This window comes from Stegostoma tigrinum, chromosome 3 (assembly GCF_030684315.1).
Source record: "Stegostoma tigrinum isolate sSteTig4 chromosome 3, sSteTig4.hap1, whole genome shotgun sequence".
Lineage (NCBI taxonomy): Eukaryota > Metazoa > Chordata > Chondrichthyes > Orectolobiformes > Stegostomatidae > Stegostoma > Stegostoma tigrinum.
Window position 1 is genome coordinate 51,441,605 of NC_081356.1, and position 20,159 is coordinate 51,461,763.

Genomic DNA, 20,159 nt, shown 5'->3' on the forward strand with positions numbered 1-20,159 from the left:
CTTGAAAAGCCTCAGTGGTACATCCCTACTTTTATATTCAAGTCCTCTCAAAATAAATGCCAACATTGCATTTGCCTTCCTGACTACTGGCTCAACCCGCAAGTTTACCTTGAGAGAATCCTGGACCAGAATTCCCAAGTCTCTTTGCACCTCAGACTTCTGAATTTTCTCCCCATTTAGAAAATAGTCCATGCTTTTATTCTTCTTATCAAAAGGCATGCCTTCACACTTTCCCACATTGTACTCCATCTGCCACTTCTTTGCCCACTCTCCTAACCTGTCCAAATCCTTCTGCAGCACCCCCCCCCCCACCTCGATACTACCTGTCCCTCCACCTATCTTTGTATCGTCTTTGAACCTAGCCAGAATTATCACAGTTCCTTCATCTAGATCATTAATGTACAAAGTGAAAAGTTGTGGTCCCAGCACTGACCCTTGCAGAACACTGCTTGTCACTGGCTGTCATCTTGAGAAAGACCCCTTAATCCCCACTCTGCTCTCTGCAGACAGCCATTCATCTGTCCATGCTAGCAACTTGCCTCTAACACCAGGGGCCCTTATCTTGCTCAGCAGCCTCCTGTGTGGCACCTTATCAAAGGACTTTTTGAAGTCCAGGTAGATAACATCCATTGGGTCTCCTTGATCTACTCTGCTCATTACTTCCTCAAAGGATTCCAGCAGATTTGCCAGGCCTGACCTCCTTCGTGAAACCATGCTGACTTTGCCCTATTTTGCCATACACTTCCAAATATTCAGAAATCTCTTTCTTTACAATCAACTCCGCAACTGAAGTTAGGCTAATTGGCCTGTAATTTTTTTTCTTTTTGCCTTATTCCCTTTTTAAACAGAGGTGTCTCATTAGTGATTTTTTTCCAGTCCTCAGCGACTCTCCCTGACTCTAGTGATTTTCCTGAAAGATCATTACTAATTCTTCCACTATCTCTTCAGCTATCTCCTTTAGAACTCTGGGGTGTAATCCATATGGTCCAGGTGATTGGCCTGAAGTTGGTCAAATCAGTTTTGCCAGCACCTTTTCCTTGGTGATGGTCACTATTCCTCACTCTGCCCCCTGACTCTCAATCATTTGGGATATTACTCATGTCTTCCACCATGAAGACTGATGCCAAGTAGTTATTCAGTTCCTCAGCCATTTCCTTGTTCCCCAATACTATCTTCCACTGTCATTTTCCAGTGGTCCCTTTGTCCACTTTTGCCTCTATTTTTGCCCTTTATATATCTAAAGAAATGCTTACAGCCTTCGTTTATATTACTGGCTAGCTTACCCTCTTTTAATCTTCTTCTCCACCCCTGCCCTGCCCTTATTTATTTTTTTTTTGTTGTTGTTGCCCTCTGTTTGTCTTTGTAAGCTTCCCAGTCCTTTGGTTTCCCACTGCCCTTCCCACCAAGTGACAATTAATCTGTTTGCACTATCATATGAAGAATCCTAAATTTTGCTTTCGTTCACTTATTATTCATTATTTGAATGTACTTATTTGATCAATTCATCTGAAAATGGTAAACTTCTTTTCCTGAAATCTTAATCATTATGTTCTTGAGGTGATGTTTACCAAAATTGTATTTAAACACAATGTGTTTCTGTATTTTTCTCCAAAGCGTCTTTCAGGACAAGGTTATTGTTTCTCTGCATCTTTGCCACCAATGCTTGCTTCTGCTGCGATAGAAGCTCTCAACATCATGGAGGATGACCCAGGTATTGTAACTACTCTGATTTATTCCAAGCCAATGTATTCTTAAATTATTAGAGCATCAAGATACTAACGTCATAGATATATCTAGTCCATAGAACATAGAAACATAGAACATTACAGCACAGTGCAGGCCCTTTGGCCCTCTATGTTGTGCTGACCTGTCATACTGATCTTGAGCCCATCTGACCGACACTATTCCATGTATGTCCATATGCTTATCCAATGATGACTTAAATGTACCTAAAATTGGTGAATCTACTACCGTTGCAGGCAAAGCGTTCCATTCCCTTACTACTGAGTAAAGAAACTACCTCTGAAATCTGTCCTGTATCTTTCACCCCTCAATTTAAAGCTATGCTCCCTCGCGCTCGCCGTCACCATCCTAGGAAAAAGGCTCTCCCTATCCACCCTATATAACCCTCTGATTATCTTATACATCTCAGTTAAGTCACCTCTCAACCTCCTTCTCTCTAACGAAAACATGATCGCTTTTAACTCAGTTTTGAAATGAAGCAGCCTCAGGAAACTGAGTTTATTCCCATAGAGTGAAGCCTAACTTGAAGTTTAAATATTAGTCAAAATTCATTATTTGTGTTTGCAGTCTGTAACAAGAAGTCGTGGTCTTGAAATATGGTGCAAACCAGTTGGGTGAGAAATTTTATTGCTGGGAAATTTGGCGAACCTGTGAAATTCTCTACAACAAGGTTATGGAAACACAGTCACTGAACATCAAGGACTATAGGGAGAAAGCAAGTAGATAATTGAATGGATTTCCTCTGGGTGCTCAGGTTTCCTCAACACTCCAAAGATGTGCAGGCTAGGTAGATTGGCCATTCTGAGTTGCCGATAGTATTCAAAGATCTGTAGATTAGATGGGTTATAGGGCAGTGGGTCTGGGTGGGAAGCTCTGAGGGTTGGTGTGGACTTGTTGGGCTGGAGGGCCTGCTTCCACAATGTAGGGATTCTATGATCTAACAGCTTTGTGGAAACCAACATTGAGATTTAATTTTTAAAAATGTTTGCATAATGTAGTACCAAATTTCAAGTATGTCACCTATTAATTTTTCACTTGTGCATGTAATGTTATCACTTCTATTTATGGCAAGGTTTATCTCTGCTTGCCCTTGGGAAAATAGTACAGTGCTGATTTCTATATAGCTGTCTTGAATGTTTGAGTATAAACAGAATTTATGATTCAGCAGTTGGAATAAATTATGTGAATGCATAATATTTGAGAATGAATCTGATGTTACATTTTGTTCACATAAAATACAATACTAACTTTAAACTGTTCTGTAGATATTTTCAGAGTATTAAGACAAAAGTGCCAGCAAATCCATTATGCATTGCAGGGGTAAGTGCGTAAGTATTTGCTAAATTAGTATGAAACACGTGCATTAAGGTTGTTGACTTGCTCCCCGAGCTGGCTTGTTTTCGTTCAGACATTTTGTCACCATACTAGGTGACATCATCGGTGAGGCCTCTGATGAAGCAATGTTGTTCTACTCTGCTTGAAGTTTGTACTGTCTCGTCTGTTCTGGTGAGTCATGTCAGTTCTGGTTTTGATCTGTAAGGATTTGTGTGTGGAGTCCAATTCTATATATGTTCTGAGGAACTGTCACTGGACCCAAAATATTAACTGCGTTTTTGTTTCCCTTCACAGATACTGCCAGACCTGCTGAGCTTTTCCAGCAACTTTGTTTTTGTTCCCACTTCTGTGTGTTTGTTGATAGCATTTGGGATTGAGAACCCGGTGCCTGGTGGGAATCCCAGTGAGTGTCTGTGTTTTGGCTTGGGCTACTATGGTTACATTGTGCCTGTTAAATTGCTGGCCTTCATTGTCTGAGTAATCTGATATTAAAGAAAGTTTGTGTCGTTTTGCTGCTAGCTGATGTTCATGTATTCTGATAGCCAGTTTCCTTCCTGACTATCCAGTGTAATAGATAGAGGTCTACAAAATTGAGGCATAGATAGGGTGGATAGTCAAAGGCTTTTTCCCAGGGTTGAAGTTTCAGTTGCAAGGCGGCACAGGTTCAGGGTCAGCGGGCAAAACTTTATTGGAGAAAGTTTAAGGGAGGTGCGTGAGGGAAGTTTTTCAGTGTGGTAGCAGCCTGGAATGCACTACCAGAAGAGGTGGAAGCAGGCACCTTGAAGACATTTAAGAGGCACCCATATGGGCACACGTATAGGGAGGGAATAGAGGGATATGGATTTTTTTTAAAAATGGCAGGTTTGTTTTTAGATTAATTACAGCGTGATGGTCAGCACAGGCTTGGGGCGTCAAAGGCCTGTTCCTGTGCTATACTTTTTCATTTGTGCACTTTCATTTGTAATGCTTGTGACAGTCGTTGCATTTTTTATAAACCCGGTTGATTCTGCATGTTGTGGGAATGGGATCTTTAATCCTTGTCCCTGTTTTCCGCAGAATGGCTGTGGGCTTGTGGGCTACCATGATTCCTCGTGGTCTTAGGAGTCTTGTTGTCAGTTCTGATATGTTCTTGATGCAGAACAGTGCTCTACCTTCAAAACTTCCCTTTCTCCATGAATGCCTCAAGAGCCAGTTACTGTCCTGCAGCGTGAAGTACAAACCTCCACTCAGTAACCCACAGACATACAAAGTAGCTGAACTGAACGGATGCGGAGTGCTACAAGTAATGATTAATGATGCTCATAACTGACACGACTCACCACAACAAACCAGACAGTAGAAATTCCAATTGGAGCAGAACAACGTTGCTTCATCGGAAGTCTCACTGATGAAGTCATCTAGCATGGTGGCAAAACGTCTGAATGAAAACAAGCCAGCTCAGTGAGCAAGTCAACAACCTCACCCACATCCGGAGCTATAAATCTTTGCTAAAATTTTAAAGTATACGTCAAGCTTTCGTAATCTTTTCAGTATTAGCTAACCTGATATCCCTAGCCTTCATCTTATTCATTGTATAATATATATTTTTACATATATAATGGCGGGGGGGGGGTGGCACGCTGGCTCAGTGGTTAGCACTGCAGCCTCTCAGCACCAGGGACCCGGGTTCGATTCCAGCCTCAGGTCCACACTGTCTGTGTGGAGTTTGCACGTTCTCCCCGTGTCTGCGTGGGTTTGCTCCCACAGTCCAAAGATGTGCAGGTTAGGTGGATTGGCCATGCTAAATTGCCCGTAGTGTTCAGGGGTGTGTGGGTTATAGGGGAATGGGTCTGGGTGGTGTGGACTTGTTGGGCTGAAGGGCCTGTTTCCACCTGTGTAGGAAATCTAATCTAATCTAATCCTGCACTTCTCAGAATCTGGTCTACTCCATTTGCTGCTCACAATGTGGTCTTCTCTACACTGGGGAACCGAAGCATAGACTATGTGACTGCTTCTGCTTGCAAGAAAGACCGTGAACTACCTGTTGCCTGCCACTTTAATGCACAATCCTGTTCTCTGACCGACGTCCCTGTCTCTGGAGAAGGGTCCAGACCCAAAACGTCAGCTTTCCTCTGCTGCTTGGCCTGCTGTGTTCATCCAACTGTACACCTGGCCTCTGGCTTGCTGCAGTGTTCTAGCGAAGATCAACGCAAGATAGAAGAACACCTCATTTTCCGCTTGGACCCTGCAGCCCTCCAGACTCAATTTTAAAAAAAATACCAAGTTCAATCATTTTTAGGGCCTAAATTCTCCATGTCCCAGCCCCCTACCTCACATACCAGGCCTTGTTACCAGATAGCCTGCCATTACACACCCACCTCTCGTTAGTCACTAATAGCCCCCATTAACAATTATTCACTCACTCAGCCTGATCATTATCAACTATTTGTCTGTCCAACTGCTGTTCTGTCTCTCTAGGCTCAATCCTTTCACTTACTCCCTACCCTATCCCCCTTCCCTTTTTTTTGCATATAAGCTCACATTTTCCCAGCCATCATCAGCTCTGAGGAAGAATCACTGGACCTGAACCAGAAATGTTAACTCTGCTTTTTCCTTCACCGCTGCCAAACCTGCTGAGCTTTTCCAGCAACTTTGTTTTTGTTCCTAATTCACAGCGTCTGCAGTTCTTCTCGTTTTTAGTCAATCAGTAGGAGCTAACGTAGGTATCCTTGTTATGTAGGGCCAGGGAGATGTTGTCTGCTGTGGACCTGTTTCACCAGTAGGAAAATTCCAAAGGATCAAGGCAATTATTGTTTTTATCTCCTCCAAAATTTGCAACAAACCATTGCGTCCTTTAATGTGAACATTTATCGTCTTATCTCTTACAAAAGAAGGCATGTCGCTTGATCATCCCATAGAGATTTTTAAACAACAATGTGATTTAGTAGCTTTATTTGTAAAATAAAAGGAATAAGTTTGTTGGCTGAGTGAAGAACGTTGACCAGACCACAAGGAGAACTTCACTCTGTGATGTTATCAGACTAGAATGTTTACCTGAACAGGCCAAAATTGATTCTGTTCTGAAATGTCAGCTCTACTGATTTTGGTTAAGATAGTTTTGCAAATTGGCCAAGCTAACTGTAACATTTGTATACCATCTAAAGTTGTGTAACTGATATTATTGACCAGTTCTTATGTGTCTTTGCATCTTTTATGATTTCAAATGTCTGTACAATAGGTTTAAGTATTTTCTTTAGATTTATATATTTTAATATTGCAGTATCTCTGGCCTCAAAGTTGTGGGTGAATCATTTTCTCCAGCCATTCACCTGTTGTTGGCAAGGAGCAGAGGATCGCGAGAGAATGATGTTAGGCTTCTTCAGGAAATTGTTGATTACGTGAGTTTTTCTTTCAAAGCCGCAATGTGCAAATGCTTTCAGTGTTGCACGCGAAACCCGATGAAGTGGGTGGCATGGTGGCTCAGTAGTTAACACTGCTACCTCAGAGCGCCAGGGACTTGGGTTCAATTCCAGTCTTTTCAAATTTTGCATATTCTCCATGTGTCTGCAATGGGTTTCCTCCCGCAGTCCAAAGGTATGCAGGCTAGGTGGATTGACCATGCTAAATTACCCATAGTGCTTAGGGATGTATAGATTCAGTGGATTATAAGGGGATGGGTCTGGGGGGTATGCTCTGAGGGTCAGTGTTCATTTGTTGAGCTGAAGGGCCTGTTTCCGCGCTGTAGAGAGTCTGAAATGTGTGGTGGTACTAACCTCAGTTGATATTTTGTACAAGCTTTAATCAAGTTGTTGTAGCACACTTGTCTTGCACCGTTTTATGTACTAAATTTACCATAAACTTGAAGTAAGTTTTTGTGTTTCTTCCTTCCCAAGATTGTTTCTCATTATTATGCTATTGTTGTAAGCAGATTGATAGTCACAGAATGTAAGAAGAACAAATTTAATGCAGATCAAGGTAATGCAGAGACAAATCAAGCTAACATTTTAAGTCTAGTTGACTGTTCTTCAGAGCTGAAGTGGAAGTGGCAGCATTTATGCAGTTGGTGGGGGGGGGAAAGAGGGTGTGGTGTTGGATTGCTGGGAGAAAAGTTTTTGTTGATTAGTTTTGATTAAGTGATCAGAATGTGAGAATGGCAGAACAATGGTGTGTCTAATTGCCAGACTAGTAAGAACAAGCAGTCCTGCTGAAGAAGTGTGAGGCTGGATGAACACAGCAGGCCAAGCAGCATCTCAGCACAAAAGCTGACGTTTCGGGCCTAGACCCTTCATCAGAGAGGGGGATGGGGAGAGGGAACTGGAATAAATAGGGAGAGAGGGGGAGGCGGACCGAAGATGGAGAGTAAAGAAGATAGGTGGAGAGAGTGTAGGTGGGGAGGTAGGGAGGGGATAGGTCAGTCCAGGGAAGACGGACAGGTCAAGGAGGTGGGATGAGGTTAGTAGGTAGCTGGGGGTGCGGCTTGGGGTGGGAGGAAGGAGCTGGGCTGGTTGTGTGGTGCAGTGGGGGGAGGGGTCGAACTGGGCTGGTTTAGGGATGCAGTAGGGGAAGGGGATTTTGAAACTGGTGAAGTCCACATTGATACCATATGGCTGCAGGGTTCCCAGGCGGAATGAGTTGCTGTTCCTGCAACCTTAGGGTGGCATCATTGTGGCACTGCAGGAGGCCCATGATGTACATGTCATCTAGAGAATGGGAGGGGGAGTGGAAATGGTTTGCGACTGGGAGGTGCAGTTGTTTGTTGCGGACTGAGCGGAGGTGTTCTGCAAAGCGGTCCCCAAGCCTCCGCTTGGTTTCCCCCAATGTAGAGGAAGCCGCACCGGGTACAGTGGATGCAGTATACCACATTGGCAGATGTGCGGGTGAACCTCTGCTTAATGTGGAATGTCATCTTGGGGCCTGGGATGGGGGTGAGGGAGGAGGTGTGGGGACAAGTGTAGCATTTCCTGCGGTTGCAGGGGAAGGTGCCGGGTGTGGTGGGGCTGGAGGGCAGTGTGGAGCGAACAAGGGAGTCACGGAGAAAGTGGTCTCTCCGGAAAGCTGACAAGGGAGGGGATGGAAAAATGTCTTGGGTGGTGGCGTCGGATTGTAAATGGCGGAAGTGTCGGAGGATAATGCGTTGTATCCGGAGGTTGGTAGGGTGGTGTGTGAGAACGAGGGGGATCCTCTTGGGGCGGTTGTGGCGGGGGCGGGGTGTGAGGGATGTGTTGCGGGAAATACAGGAGACGCTGTCAAGGGCGTTCTCGATCACTGTGGGGGGAAAGTTGCGGTCCTTGAAGAACTTGGACATCTGGGATACGCGGGAGTGGAATGTCTTATCGTGGGAGCAGATGCGGCGGAGGCGGAGGAATTGGGAATAAGGGATGGAATTTTTGCAGGAGGGTGGGTGGGAGGAGGTGTATTCCAGGTTGCTGTGGGAGTCGGTGGGCTTGAAATGGACATCAGTTACAAGCTGGTTGCCTGAGATGGAGACTGAGAGGTCCAGGAAGGTGAGGGATGTGCTGGAGATGGCCCAGGTGAACTGAAGGTTGGGGTGGAAGGTGTTGGTGAAGTGGATGAACTTTTCGAGCTCCTCTGGGGATCAATGTACCGGAGGAAGAGGTGGGGTTTGGGGCCTGTGTAGGTGCGGAAGAGGGACTGTTCCACGTAACCTACAAAGAGGCAGGCATAGCTGGGGCCCATGCGGGTGCCCATGGCCACCCCCTTAGTCTGTAGGAAGTGGGAGGAGTCAAAAGAGAAGTTGAGTGTGAGGATGAGTTCAGCTAGGCGGATGAGAGTGTCGGTGGTGGGGGACTGGTCGGGCCTGCGGGACAGGAAGAAGGCCTACAAAGAGGCAGGCATAGCTGGGGCCCATGCCTACCTCCCCACCTATACTCTCTCCACCTATCTTCTTTACTCTCCATCTTCGGTCCGCCTCCCCCCCTCTCCCTATTTATTCCAGTTCCCTCCCCCCATCCCCCTCTCTGATGAAGGGTCTAGGCCCGAAACGTCAGCTTTTGTGCTCCCGAGATGCTGCTTGGCCTGCTGTGTTCATCCAGCCTCACATTTTATTATCTTGGAATTCTCCAGCATCTGCAGTTCCCATTATCTCTGCTGAAGAAGTGGGTGGGGATAGAAGGTGACAGACAATGTAACAATCCAAGCTAAAAGAAAGGGAAGGAATGGGTTCAAATTTTAAACATGTTGATCCCAGAAGGTTGTAAACTGACTATTTTGAAGATGAGATGTTGCTCCTCCAATCTGCTGTGTGATTCGCTGAAGCTTTGCAGCATGCTGAGGTCAGACAGTGGGGGGCATGCAAGCAAGCCGCTGTTAAAATGACTGGCTATGGGAAGGTCAGACCCTTGCTTGTGCATGGAAGGCGTTCTTCAGAGCAATCACCCAGTTTACATTTGGTTACTCCAATGTAGAGTAGGCCACATTGAGTGCAGTGAACACAGTACACGACTTTGGAAGAGCACAAGTGAAATGCTACTTCACTTGAAAAGACTGTTTAGGTCCTTGAATGATGAGCAGGAAGGTGGTGATGCGGCAGGTCTTGCACCTTCTGTAGTTGCATGGGAAAGGCGGAGAGTGGTAGGAGTGACTTTGGTTGTCAAAAATGGGCTCAGATGTCCTGGAGGGAACAATTGCCATGAAATGCAGACAGGGAGTGAGGGGAGGAGGTTTTGGTGTCAGCATTCCTCAGGTGTTGTTTAAAATGGCAAAGAATGATCCTCTTAAATACAGAGGTTGGTCTGTCGGTCGGTCTGTCGGTCGGTGATATTTAATTTGAATAGTACGTGTGACCGAAAAATAGAGGTATAATTGAAAAGTGGGGTTTTAGATTAGATTTTCCTACAGCGTGGAAACAGGGTCTTTGGCCCAACAGGTCCACACCGCCCTTTGGAGCATCCCACCCATCTCCCCCCTCCTCTTTCTCTCCCCCCCCCCCCCCCCCCCGTACGCTACGGGCAATTTAGCATGGCCAATTCACCGAGCCCGCACATCTTTGGACTGCGGGAACAAACCGGAGCACCCGGAGGAAACCCCCACAGACACGGGGAGAATGTGCAAACTCCACGCAGACAGTTTCCCCGAGGCCGGAATAGAACCCGGGTCACTGGCGCTGTGAGGCTGCCGTGCTAACCACTAAGCCACTGTGACGCCCCGCCGCCCCATTTAGTTCAGGTAAAATACCAAACAGTTTTGATCAGAGACAATGGGAACTGCAGATGCTGGCAAATCCGAGATAGCAAAGTGTGGAGCTGGATGAGCACAGTAGGCCAAGCAGCATCTGAGAAGCACAAAAGCTGACGTTTTTGGCCTAGACCCTTCGTCAGAAAAGGGAGATGGGGATGAGGGTTCTGAAATAAGTAGGGAGAGAGGGGGAGGTGGATCGAAGATGGATAAAGGAGAAGATAGGTGGAGAGGACACAGACAAGTTAAGATGGAGCCAGTAGAGGCAAGTGTAGGTGGGGACATAGGGAGGGGATAGGTCAGCCTGGGGAGGACGGACAGGTCAGGTGTGCGGGATGAGGTTAGAAGGTAGGAAATGGGGGGGTGCGGCTTGAGGTGGAAGAAGGGGATAGGTGAGAGGAAGAACAGGTTAGGGAGGCGGGAACGAGCTGGGCTGGTTTTGGGATGCAGTGTTGGAGGGGAGGAGAGATTTTGAAGCTTGTGAAATCGACATTGATACCATTACTGGTGATGGTATTGGTGCTGCCTCATGCTCCCAAGAGGAGCTTGCAGTTCATCCACTTCACCAACACCTTCCACCACAATCTCAAGTTCACCTGGACCATCTCCAACACATCCCTCACCTTCCTGGACCTCTGTCTCTATCTCAGGCAACCACCTAAAAACCGATATCCATTTCAAGCCCACCGACTCCCACAGCTACCTACAATACACCTCCTCCCACCCACCTTCCTGCAAAAATTCCATCCCCTATTCCCAATTCCTTTTGCCTCCGCCGCATCTGCTCCCAGGATGAGGTATTCAACTCCCATACATCTCAGATGTCCTTGTTCTTAAAGGACTGCTACTTCTACCCCCCCCCCCCGGCCACCGCAGTGGTCGAAATTGCACGAGACCGTGTTTCCTGCAACTCCTCCCTCACGCCCTGTCCCCGCAATACCTGCCAAAAGGGAATCCTTCTTGTCCTCTCATATCACCCCACCAACCTACGGATCCAACGCATCATCCCCCAACACTTCCACCGTCAATAATCCTACCCCACCACCAAAGACATTTTTCCATCCCCACCCTTGCCTGCTTTCCGGAGGGACCACTGTCTCTCCTTGACTCCCTTGTCCGCTCCACGCTCCACACTCCCCTCCTACCCCACCATACCTGGCACTTTCCCCTGCAAGCACAGAGTGCTACACTTGCTTCCACACCACCTCCCTCACCACCATCCCAGGCCCCAAGAAGGCATTCCACATCGAGCAGATGTTCACCTGCACATCTGCCAATGTGGTATACTGCATCTGCTGTACCGTTATGGCTCCCACTACATCGGGGAAAGCAAGCAGAGGCTTGGGGACTGCTTTGTAGAACACCTACGCTTGGTTCGCTATAAACAACTGCCCCTCCTAGTCATGAGCCATTTCAATTCCTCCTTGCATTCCAAAGACGACGATGTCCATCCTGGGCCTCCTGCAGTGCCACAACGATACCACCCGAAGGTTGCAGGAACATCAACTCATTCCTCTTGGGAACCCTGCAGCCCAATGGTATCAATGTGGATTTCACAAGCTTCAAGCTTCAAAATCTCTCCTCTTGCCCACCCCCCCCCCCCCCCCGCAACATCCCAAAACCAGCCCAGCTCGTTCCTGCCTTCCTAATCTGTTCTTCCTCTCACCTATCCCCTCCCCTCACCTCAAGCCGCACCTCTCTTTCCTAACCTCATCCTGCACCCTTGACCTGTCCATTCTCCTCGGACTGACCTATCCCCTTCCTACCTCCCCACCTATACACACCTCTACAGGCTTCATCCCCTCCCCTTTAACTTGTCTGTCTCCTCCCCATCTATCTTCTCATCTCCATCTTCGATCCACCGCCCCCTCTCTCCCTCATTATTTCAGAACCCTCTCACCATCCCCCTTTTTGTGATGAATGGTCTAGGCCGAAAACGTCAACTTTTGTGCTCCTGAAATGCTGCTTGGCCTGCTGTGTTCATCCAGCTCCACACTTTGTTGTTTTGAAAATTACGTGCAAAGTCTGTGGAATGAAGCAGTTGACTTTTATGCTGAATGTGTTTTTTTTGAAGTTGTACTATCTTAATCAAAATGTTACCCTTTTGACAGTGCATGAAACGAGGGATCGCACTAACTCAAGCACGCTACTTAGATAAAGAAGAAAGAATTTTGCCTCCTCCAAGGTAACAGTTGCTCATAATTCCGATTTGCTGGATTTTGTGGTCAGTTTTTGTTGACTGTTTAATTCTTAGACATGATCAAGAGAATCAAGCAGGTAAGCAGTCATAGCTTGCTGGATGTGAATACTTTAAGAAGTCAAAAGCATTTAGTTTTCAGGTAGCAAATTAAATAATGATTTATGATTGGATCAGGTAAGAAGTTAATGCGTTAAACTTTCAGAATGGTAAATTAAATTTTTATCATAGGGAAATTTAATGTTTCATAGATCTTTTCACAGCTAGTGAAGGCATCTAGCAGTAATTATGAAGCTAACATGGCATTGAAAAACCATTCAAAAAGATGCACAGGCAGGCAGGGTGGTTAGAAGGCATTTAGCACAATTGCCTCATTACTCACTCCTTTGAGTGTAGGATTTGGGTTGTCATGTTAAGGTTGTATAGGATGTTGGTGAGGCCACTTCTGGAATACCGTGTGCCGTTTTGGCCACTCTGATTTAATAGGAAGGATATTATTAAATTAGAGAGGATTCAGAAAAAAATACCAGGATGTTGCCAAGAACGGAAAGTTTTTATAAAAATAGGCTGGAACTTCTACTGGAGTATAGGAGGTTGAAAGGTGACATGAAAGAGGTTTTAAAAAATCATAAGGGGCTTTTTCCTAAGGTGGGGGGGTGGGTGTTCAAAACTAAGCATATTTTTTAAGATGAGAAGAGTGTTTTGATAAAGAAAGGATTAACTTTTTTAGAGTAGTTCATTCCACATATGAACCAGCCAGTGGAAATAGTAAATCGAGGTACAGTTACAATATTTAAAAGATATTTGGATAAGTACATGAGTACGAAAGTTTTGGAGGGTTATGGGCCAAATACAGGCAAGTTGGGACTCATTTAGTTTGGGAACATAGTTGTCATGGAATAGTTGGATTGAAGAGTCTGTTTCCATGCTGCATGACTCCAGGATTTTACATGTGTTGTCACATAAATTGTCTGTCAGTTTTAATCAATTTTGCTTTTTCACTGGTAGAATGTGGGAGTCACTGGCTGGGTCAGCATTTATTGCCTGTCTCCAGTTGCCCGTGAGGAGGTGATGTGCAACCACCTTGATCTGCAATCTGTGCTCTGCATTGATGACCCACGTCTCATTGATTGCAATCAGCAGCAACTTTGGAGAGTAGCAAAACTACTGGAAGCTGATTCTGGATTTCAATGTTATTCTATCCCTATGTGGTCTCTAGAGTTGATGTCAGTTTCAGTAAAATATTTACTGTAAAGTTCAAGCAGTTGTAAAAATTTCCTAATTTTGATTCAGCATTGTTTACTATTAACTTGATTTCTTCCTCTTCGTCTTTTTTTCTTTTCTTCCTTTTGCTGTGCTGATTTTGATACAAGTAAGGAACTTGTATTTGGAAAATGATCTCCTTTTAAAGGCCACTCTACAAAAGGCTGTATTCAGTTCTTAGAACTTTTCAACAGTTTTGTTTATGTGGACTTTTGTAGGACTTTTTGCTTCTATGAATCTTCTGCCTTTCTCTCCACTGCTGAAATTTTGATCCTTATTTGGGTGTAGTTCAATGATAACGAGAATAGGCAATATAGCCCTTGTACCTGTTTTGCTATTCTGATCTCACGATTGATCTGTGACTCAAGTGCATGCCTTTTGCCACATATCCCTTAGTATCATGAGTTAACAAAAATCCATTCATCTCAAATTTAAAATTAATGAAACGTTCAAGCATCAGTTTCCATTTGCAGAAGAGTGTCAAATTTCCACCTTGTATCTGAAGAATTTTTGAACTTCATTCATGAAACCCAAACCATTGGAACCAGTCTTGCATTTATCCTCCTTGAGATCTCTTTTCCTTCTAAATTTCAGAAGGCACAGTGCTACTTGTGTAATCTCTCCTTATAATTTAAACCTTGGAGGTTAGGAATCATTCTACTCTAGTATTTTTCTGAAGGTGTGGTACCTAAAACTGAGTACAGTGTTCCAGATTTGGTCTAACCAGAGCTTTATGTAAATGTAACATCCATGATCTTTTCCTTTGTCAGCATAAAGCCCAGCATTCCATTGGCCCTTTCATTAATTATTTTCTGTACTTGTATGTAGCCAACTCTCCTTAGACCAACATTAATTTCCAACTTTTAACTGTTCAGAAAGTACCCTTATTTTACCTTTTACTGTGTGCAGGAAATAGTGTCTCTCACTTGATTGAGTTTTTTGAATGGTGTCCAGAAAAGATGAGGACTGTAGTAGATTTTTGTCTACATAGACTTTAGCAATGCCTTTGACAAAGTACTGCACGGTAGGTTGTTGAGTAATATTAAATCTGACTGGATGCAGGGAGACCTAGCCGATTAGATACAAAATTGGCTTGACAGTAGAAGACAAGGTGGTGGTAGAGGGTTTTCCCCCAGACTGGAGGCCTGTGAAGAGCTGTGTGCCACAGGAATCTATGCTGAGTTCACTGTTGCTTGTTCTTTATATAAATGATTTGGATGAGAAGATAGGCATGGTTAGTAAATTTGCAAATGAGTTACGTGGGTGAGAATAGCAGATTTCTTTCCCCGAAGGCAGTTAGTGAACCAGATGGATTTTTCCAACAGTTGACAATGGTTTCATTTATATAAATAATTTTAGATGATGATTTAGGCGGTATCGTTAGTATGTTTGTGGCCAACGCCAAGATTGGTAAAGTGAACAGTGAAGAAGGCTATCTGGGAATGTAACAAGATGTGGATTAACTGGGCCAGTGAGCTGAGGGATGGCAGACTTAAATTTAGATAAATACAAAATGTTGTATTTTGGTGGATCATACCAGGGTAGGACTTATACAGTCAATGGCTGCGCCCTCAGGAGTGCTATAGAACACAGAAATCTAGGGTTTACGGTTTTGTAGCGCTTTGAAAGTAGAGTCACAGGGAGTCGGGTGACGAAGGCTTTTGGGGTGCTTGCTTTCAGTGGTCAGAGAATTGAGTATAGCAGCTGTATAAGACATTGACATTTGGCGTACTTCATGCAGTTCTGATTGCCCTACTATAGGAAGGATTATTAAACTAGTAAGAGTGTAGAGAAGATTTACCAGTATGCTACCTGGAGTGGAACGCTTAAGTTATAAGGAGAGGTTGGGTAGGCCGGGAGGTTTTTTCTCCTGGTGTGTAGTAAACTGAAGGGTGACCTTTGTAGAGGTTAATAAAATCATGAAAGGCATAAATAAGGTAGATGGCCAACAGCTCTTCATGGTAGGGGAGTCTAAAGCTAGAGGATGTAGGTTTAAGGCGAGTAGGGAGGAATCCAAAGGGACAATGTTTTTGAACAGAAGGTGGTAAGTGTCTGGAATAGGCTGCCAGTGGTATTGGTGGAAGTGAATACAATTTTGTCACTTAAGAATCATTTGCACAAGTACATGGGTAGGCTGGGTTTGCAGGGATGTGACCAAATGCAGGCAACTGGGACTAGTTTAATTGTGAAAACTGGGTGGCATGGGCAAGTTATACCAAAGGGCCTGTTTCTGTGTTGTAAATCTCCTGACTTTATGATCCAAGATAGATGAATGCCATGTTGAATGACATTGAAATATTTTTGCCATGTACATCATTCAAAAATGTTTACTAATTTTGTGCTCCTATCTGGTTTGTTATCTGTATTCCTATTCTTGGAAAACCTGGACACCTGTGTGTGTGACTCTGTCTATCCTTTCTTGCCTATACCACCTTTATCTAAGTTGTTCTTAAATGTAGTGAATAATTGAAGTTTCAACATAGATTTAGTCACGTTCTGCCACTAGAGTTATCAATTACTCCAACTGACCTGGTCATAATTTCCGTTCAATTTCATGACTTGTCCTTTTAACTAGACATTTCTTGGGTGGGAATTCAACGTAATATTTGTGGGAATTACCCAGTTACTGTAGTTGTGCTATATTCATTTAAAGGGACACTTCATGTAGAGACCCAAATTGGAGTATGATCCTTCCCCACAAGTGCCTAATAGATTTTGTAGCAAAGGGCACTTGAGAAAATCGCCTTTTATAATTAAAAGGAGTTTTACTTCCTTAGTTTGGAATGTCAAAGACCAGAACGCTAGATAAATATAGTCAAGTAAACTAGTACTCTTTCAGCTCTGGAGATAATACAGTTTTTCATTGGATTCCTAGTGTGCGGGTAGTGACTACTATCAAATTAACAGAGGAAGAGTTAGACAAGGCTGCAGCGTTGATCAAGGAAGCATCCGAATGCATCCTTCACTAGGATCGCCTGATATTTGTGAACCAGAAGTCACACAGGGATGTCATGCTATATTTGCAGAATGTGTGGAAATAGATCATTATCTACTGAATTTAAGGATGACCAACTACAGGATTGTCTTTTTAACACTTGGTTAAAATTATGGAAACTGTACTAATGAAGTTGAGTGCATTTGTCTTGCAAATGTGGGCAAAGAATGATTGTTTGAAAATGTGGTCGACTAAGGGCCAGAAACCTTTCACTCTTAGTTTCTTATCCAGGATATTCTCTACATTTTGTAATAAATGTATTTTTGCAACATTTATGACAGCTGTGTGCCTAAAGGATTTAGTTGGTAATTTCATATTTAAATAAGAATGTGGTGTAAAGGTTTAACTTTGTACAAAAGTTAAATGTATAGCTTAAATGAATGTTTGCTAATTATACTATAAAACTATTTTTCATGCCTGTCTAATGGGAATTTAACTCTTTTTGGTTGCCACACATTCAGAGGAACACTTACCATTATTGATATTGGTGTGCATGTGTTATTTTCTAGGGTCTTGATTCTGTTTGAAATTAAGATGGAAGTGGCTGAAGAAAGTTTGCTAATCACCTTTAATTTTAGGTTAAAAAGAAATCATTTAACTGTAATAAATTCATTTTAAGTGTGATAGCATGTTTCATTTTGTTTGGAATTAGAAATTGTGCTTTGGGAGGGGTCAGACAACATAGTGTTAATGGCTAGCAAAAATCACCTAATGCTACTTGTTCAATCTTCCTATTGAATTTTCACTTTTAACCCCAAACGTTTGGTAGATTTATACTGTAGATCATCAATTTGTAAATATGATGGGATCTAGATGAGTTTCTACATGATCCTATTCAACCTTTCAACAGGTCAAATCCTTTATGTAATGGTATGCATTTGAGTAAATTAGAGTTCAGCTGCATTAGTTTTAAACTGCGTAATAATTCATCTGCTGATAACCTTTTTATTCAAATTTCTGGAAGGTAAATACTGATTTGCATGTGATATGACTTAAGTCATATCATCAATATCTTTTTGTATTGGCAAGCGTAGGAAATACAAGTGACACTTTTTGCTCTACAATTTATAAATGTATTTGTTACTTTTCCAAATAAATTGGTTTCATATCCATTTTTAACTTAATTACAGGATTTGCAGCACTAAATGTAAGAACTGCAAGATTTTTTTAAGATGTTCATTTAATATAAAACACTTGTAAAACAATTTTAAAATTACCCAAAGGGAAATGGTACTATAAAAGTATTCTGCATTCTTTGTGATTAGGGAGTTTATTTCCGTCATCTATGTGCTGTTTACTGTTAAATTTAGTGTATTACTTTATTCAGGACCTAAAAACAACATCCGTCTTAGTATTGATTACTTTTGAAAAATATGGGCTTGTCAGATGCATTTGTTATGTACCTCTACTTTATAATTACAGTACACACATGCATGCAAAAATTTCACAACATTTAAACAGATAAGTAATATGTGACATTGCAAGTACTGTTTTCATTGGAGTTAAACGATGGCCACTATTCTAATTGTAGTTGACTTTCTCAGCTGCATAATAAAACCAAAAATCACAAGTACAAGTGTTTTGTATATTATCAAAATATATACCACAATAAAATTTTATACTTGGTACTGACTGAAGCATTCTCATTATGAATGGGATCCTAACTTGAGTTGCGTTATTGGGGCTCCTTATCACCCACTTCATAACATTGCAGATATTAAAACCTTGCATTTACTGATTCATCCAGATTTTTTGCTTAAATTGTCTATTGTATGCTGACGTTCTGAATTAATGTCTTAAATTTTTCTGTACCCCTGTTTTAATATTGATAACATTTTATTATTATGTTTATGGAGTAGAGTCATTGAGTTGTACGGCACAGAAGCAGGCCCTTCAATCCAGCTTGTCCATGCTGACCAGATATTCTAAGTTAATCTAGTTCCATTTGCCAGCATTTGGCCCATATTCTTTTAAACCCTTCCTATTCGCATACCCGTTCAGATGCCTGCTAAATGTTGTACCAACCTCCACCACTGGCAGCTTGTTTCATACGTGTACCACCCTCTGCATGAAAAAGTTGTCCCTTAAGTTTCTCTTCAGCTTTTCTCCTCTCGCCCTGTAGTTTTGGATTCCCCCAGCTTCAGGAAAAGATCTTGGCTATTCCCCCCCCACATGACCTTATAAGCTTCTATAAGGTCACCCTTCAGCCTCTGATACTCTAAGGAAAGATAACCCCAGGCTATTCAGCCTCTCCCTATCGCTCAAATCCTCCAACCCCAACAAGATTTCTAACTCTTCCCTGAAATCTTTCAAATTTCACAACATTTCTCCTATAGCAGGCCGTCTAGAATTACACACGTTATTCCAAAAATCTAATGTCCTATACAGCTGCAGCATGACCTCCCAATTCCTATACTCCATGCACTAACCAATATAGGCAAGCATGAAGGCTCTTTTGACAAATCCTATCAAAGCCATGACTTTGCAGATTTTTGGAGGGAATTTGGTGCTGCTAAAGAGCTCTTGGTGAGTTGCTGCAGAGCACTTTGTAGATTTGGCAACCCAGTGGCAGCGGTTTGCACATCGAGCAGAATATTTTGTCTGTCGTGTGATGGTGTGAAGCTACTTCGGTGTTGGAGCTACACTCATTCAGGCAAGTGGAGAGTGTTACGTTATTCTTCCAACTTTTCTATTGTAGATATTGACAGGTATTGTATGGTGGGCAAAATGTCTTTTTGACTTGACTGCAGCACCTTGTTGGAGGCAAATAGCATTTTTGTTTACTAAGCAAGCTTTGATGTACCCTGATTCCTCAAGCTTTTATGATCTGCAGATGGCAAGAGTCTTTTTCATTAGGTTGCCAGTTAAGTTGATGGAACTGCAGAAATTTCATAATGAACAGTGAACATAAGTTTACAGAAGTAAAGAATGGTAATAGATAAACCCACTGACAGATTTCTCAACTAACCCATCAAGGAAAGAGAAGGTTGTTTGATTGCTACATATTGGCAAATTTGAATGCAGGCTTATTTAACTATGTAACTATATTCTTTTCAGCTGAAAATTTGAATGCAATCATGCTATCTACGTATCATAAACATACAAGGGGTAGAAGTTCGTGGTCATTCAATCAAAAACATGCTTCTCATGGTAATTGACTAAGATGTTAGCTAGACCTGGAGGGGATCATATGGTGAGACCATCTATTTGGATATATGTGGTGTTGAAACTGAATTTACCTGCACCACTTAATGCATCATGAGTTCAATGAAAACAAATTCAGACATTTTATGGCACGTCAGTTGCTGTGATATAATGACTTACCTAGCTGCCTTTGGTACATTGCTGAGTTGGTTTGCAATGTCAAAACAACACAATGTTGTGTTGTGGGCCTTTTATTGTCTTTGTGAAAGTATTTGTGAAAACTGTTATGTTGAAACCTGATTCAAAACT

General features: G+C 43.0%; 1 protein-coding gene across 3 annotated transcripts in view; it reads left to right on the top strand.

Moving 5' to 3' along the window:
• sptlc1 (serine palmitoyltransferase, long chain base subunit 1) overlaps window positions 1-18,338 on the top strand; it is an 87,890-nt gene extending 69,552 nt beyond the window's left edge. The window contains exons 11-16 of one of the 3 annotated variants that reach the window (XR_007247122.2): window positions 1,615-1,711; window positions 3,009-3,063; window positions 6,338-6,455; window positions 12,363-12,436; window positions 13,457-13,674; window positions 16,587-18,338. Coding sequence is in view for 2 of the 3 variants with exons in the window: in XM_059644594.1 (XP_059500577.1) it covers window positions 1,615-1,711; window positions 3,009-3,063; window positions 4,992-5,328 (489 nt within the window). In the remaining variant the exon portion in view is untranslated. Of the gene's footprint in view, window positions 1-1,614; window positions 1,712-3,008; window positions 3,064-4,991; window positions 5,775-6,337; window positions 6,456-12,362; window positions 12,437-13,456; window positions 13,675-16,586 lie in introns of those variants that run through there. The other 2 variants (XM_048526685.1, XM_059644594.1) reach the window with 2 other exon arrangements.
• The last annotated feature ends 1,821 nt before the right edge of the window (window positions 18,339-20,159 follow it).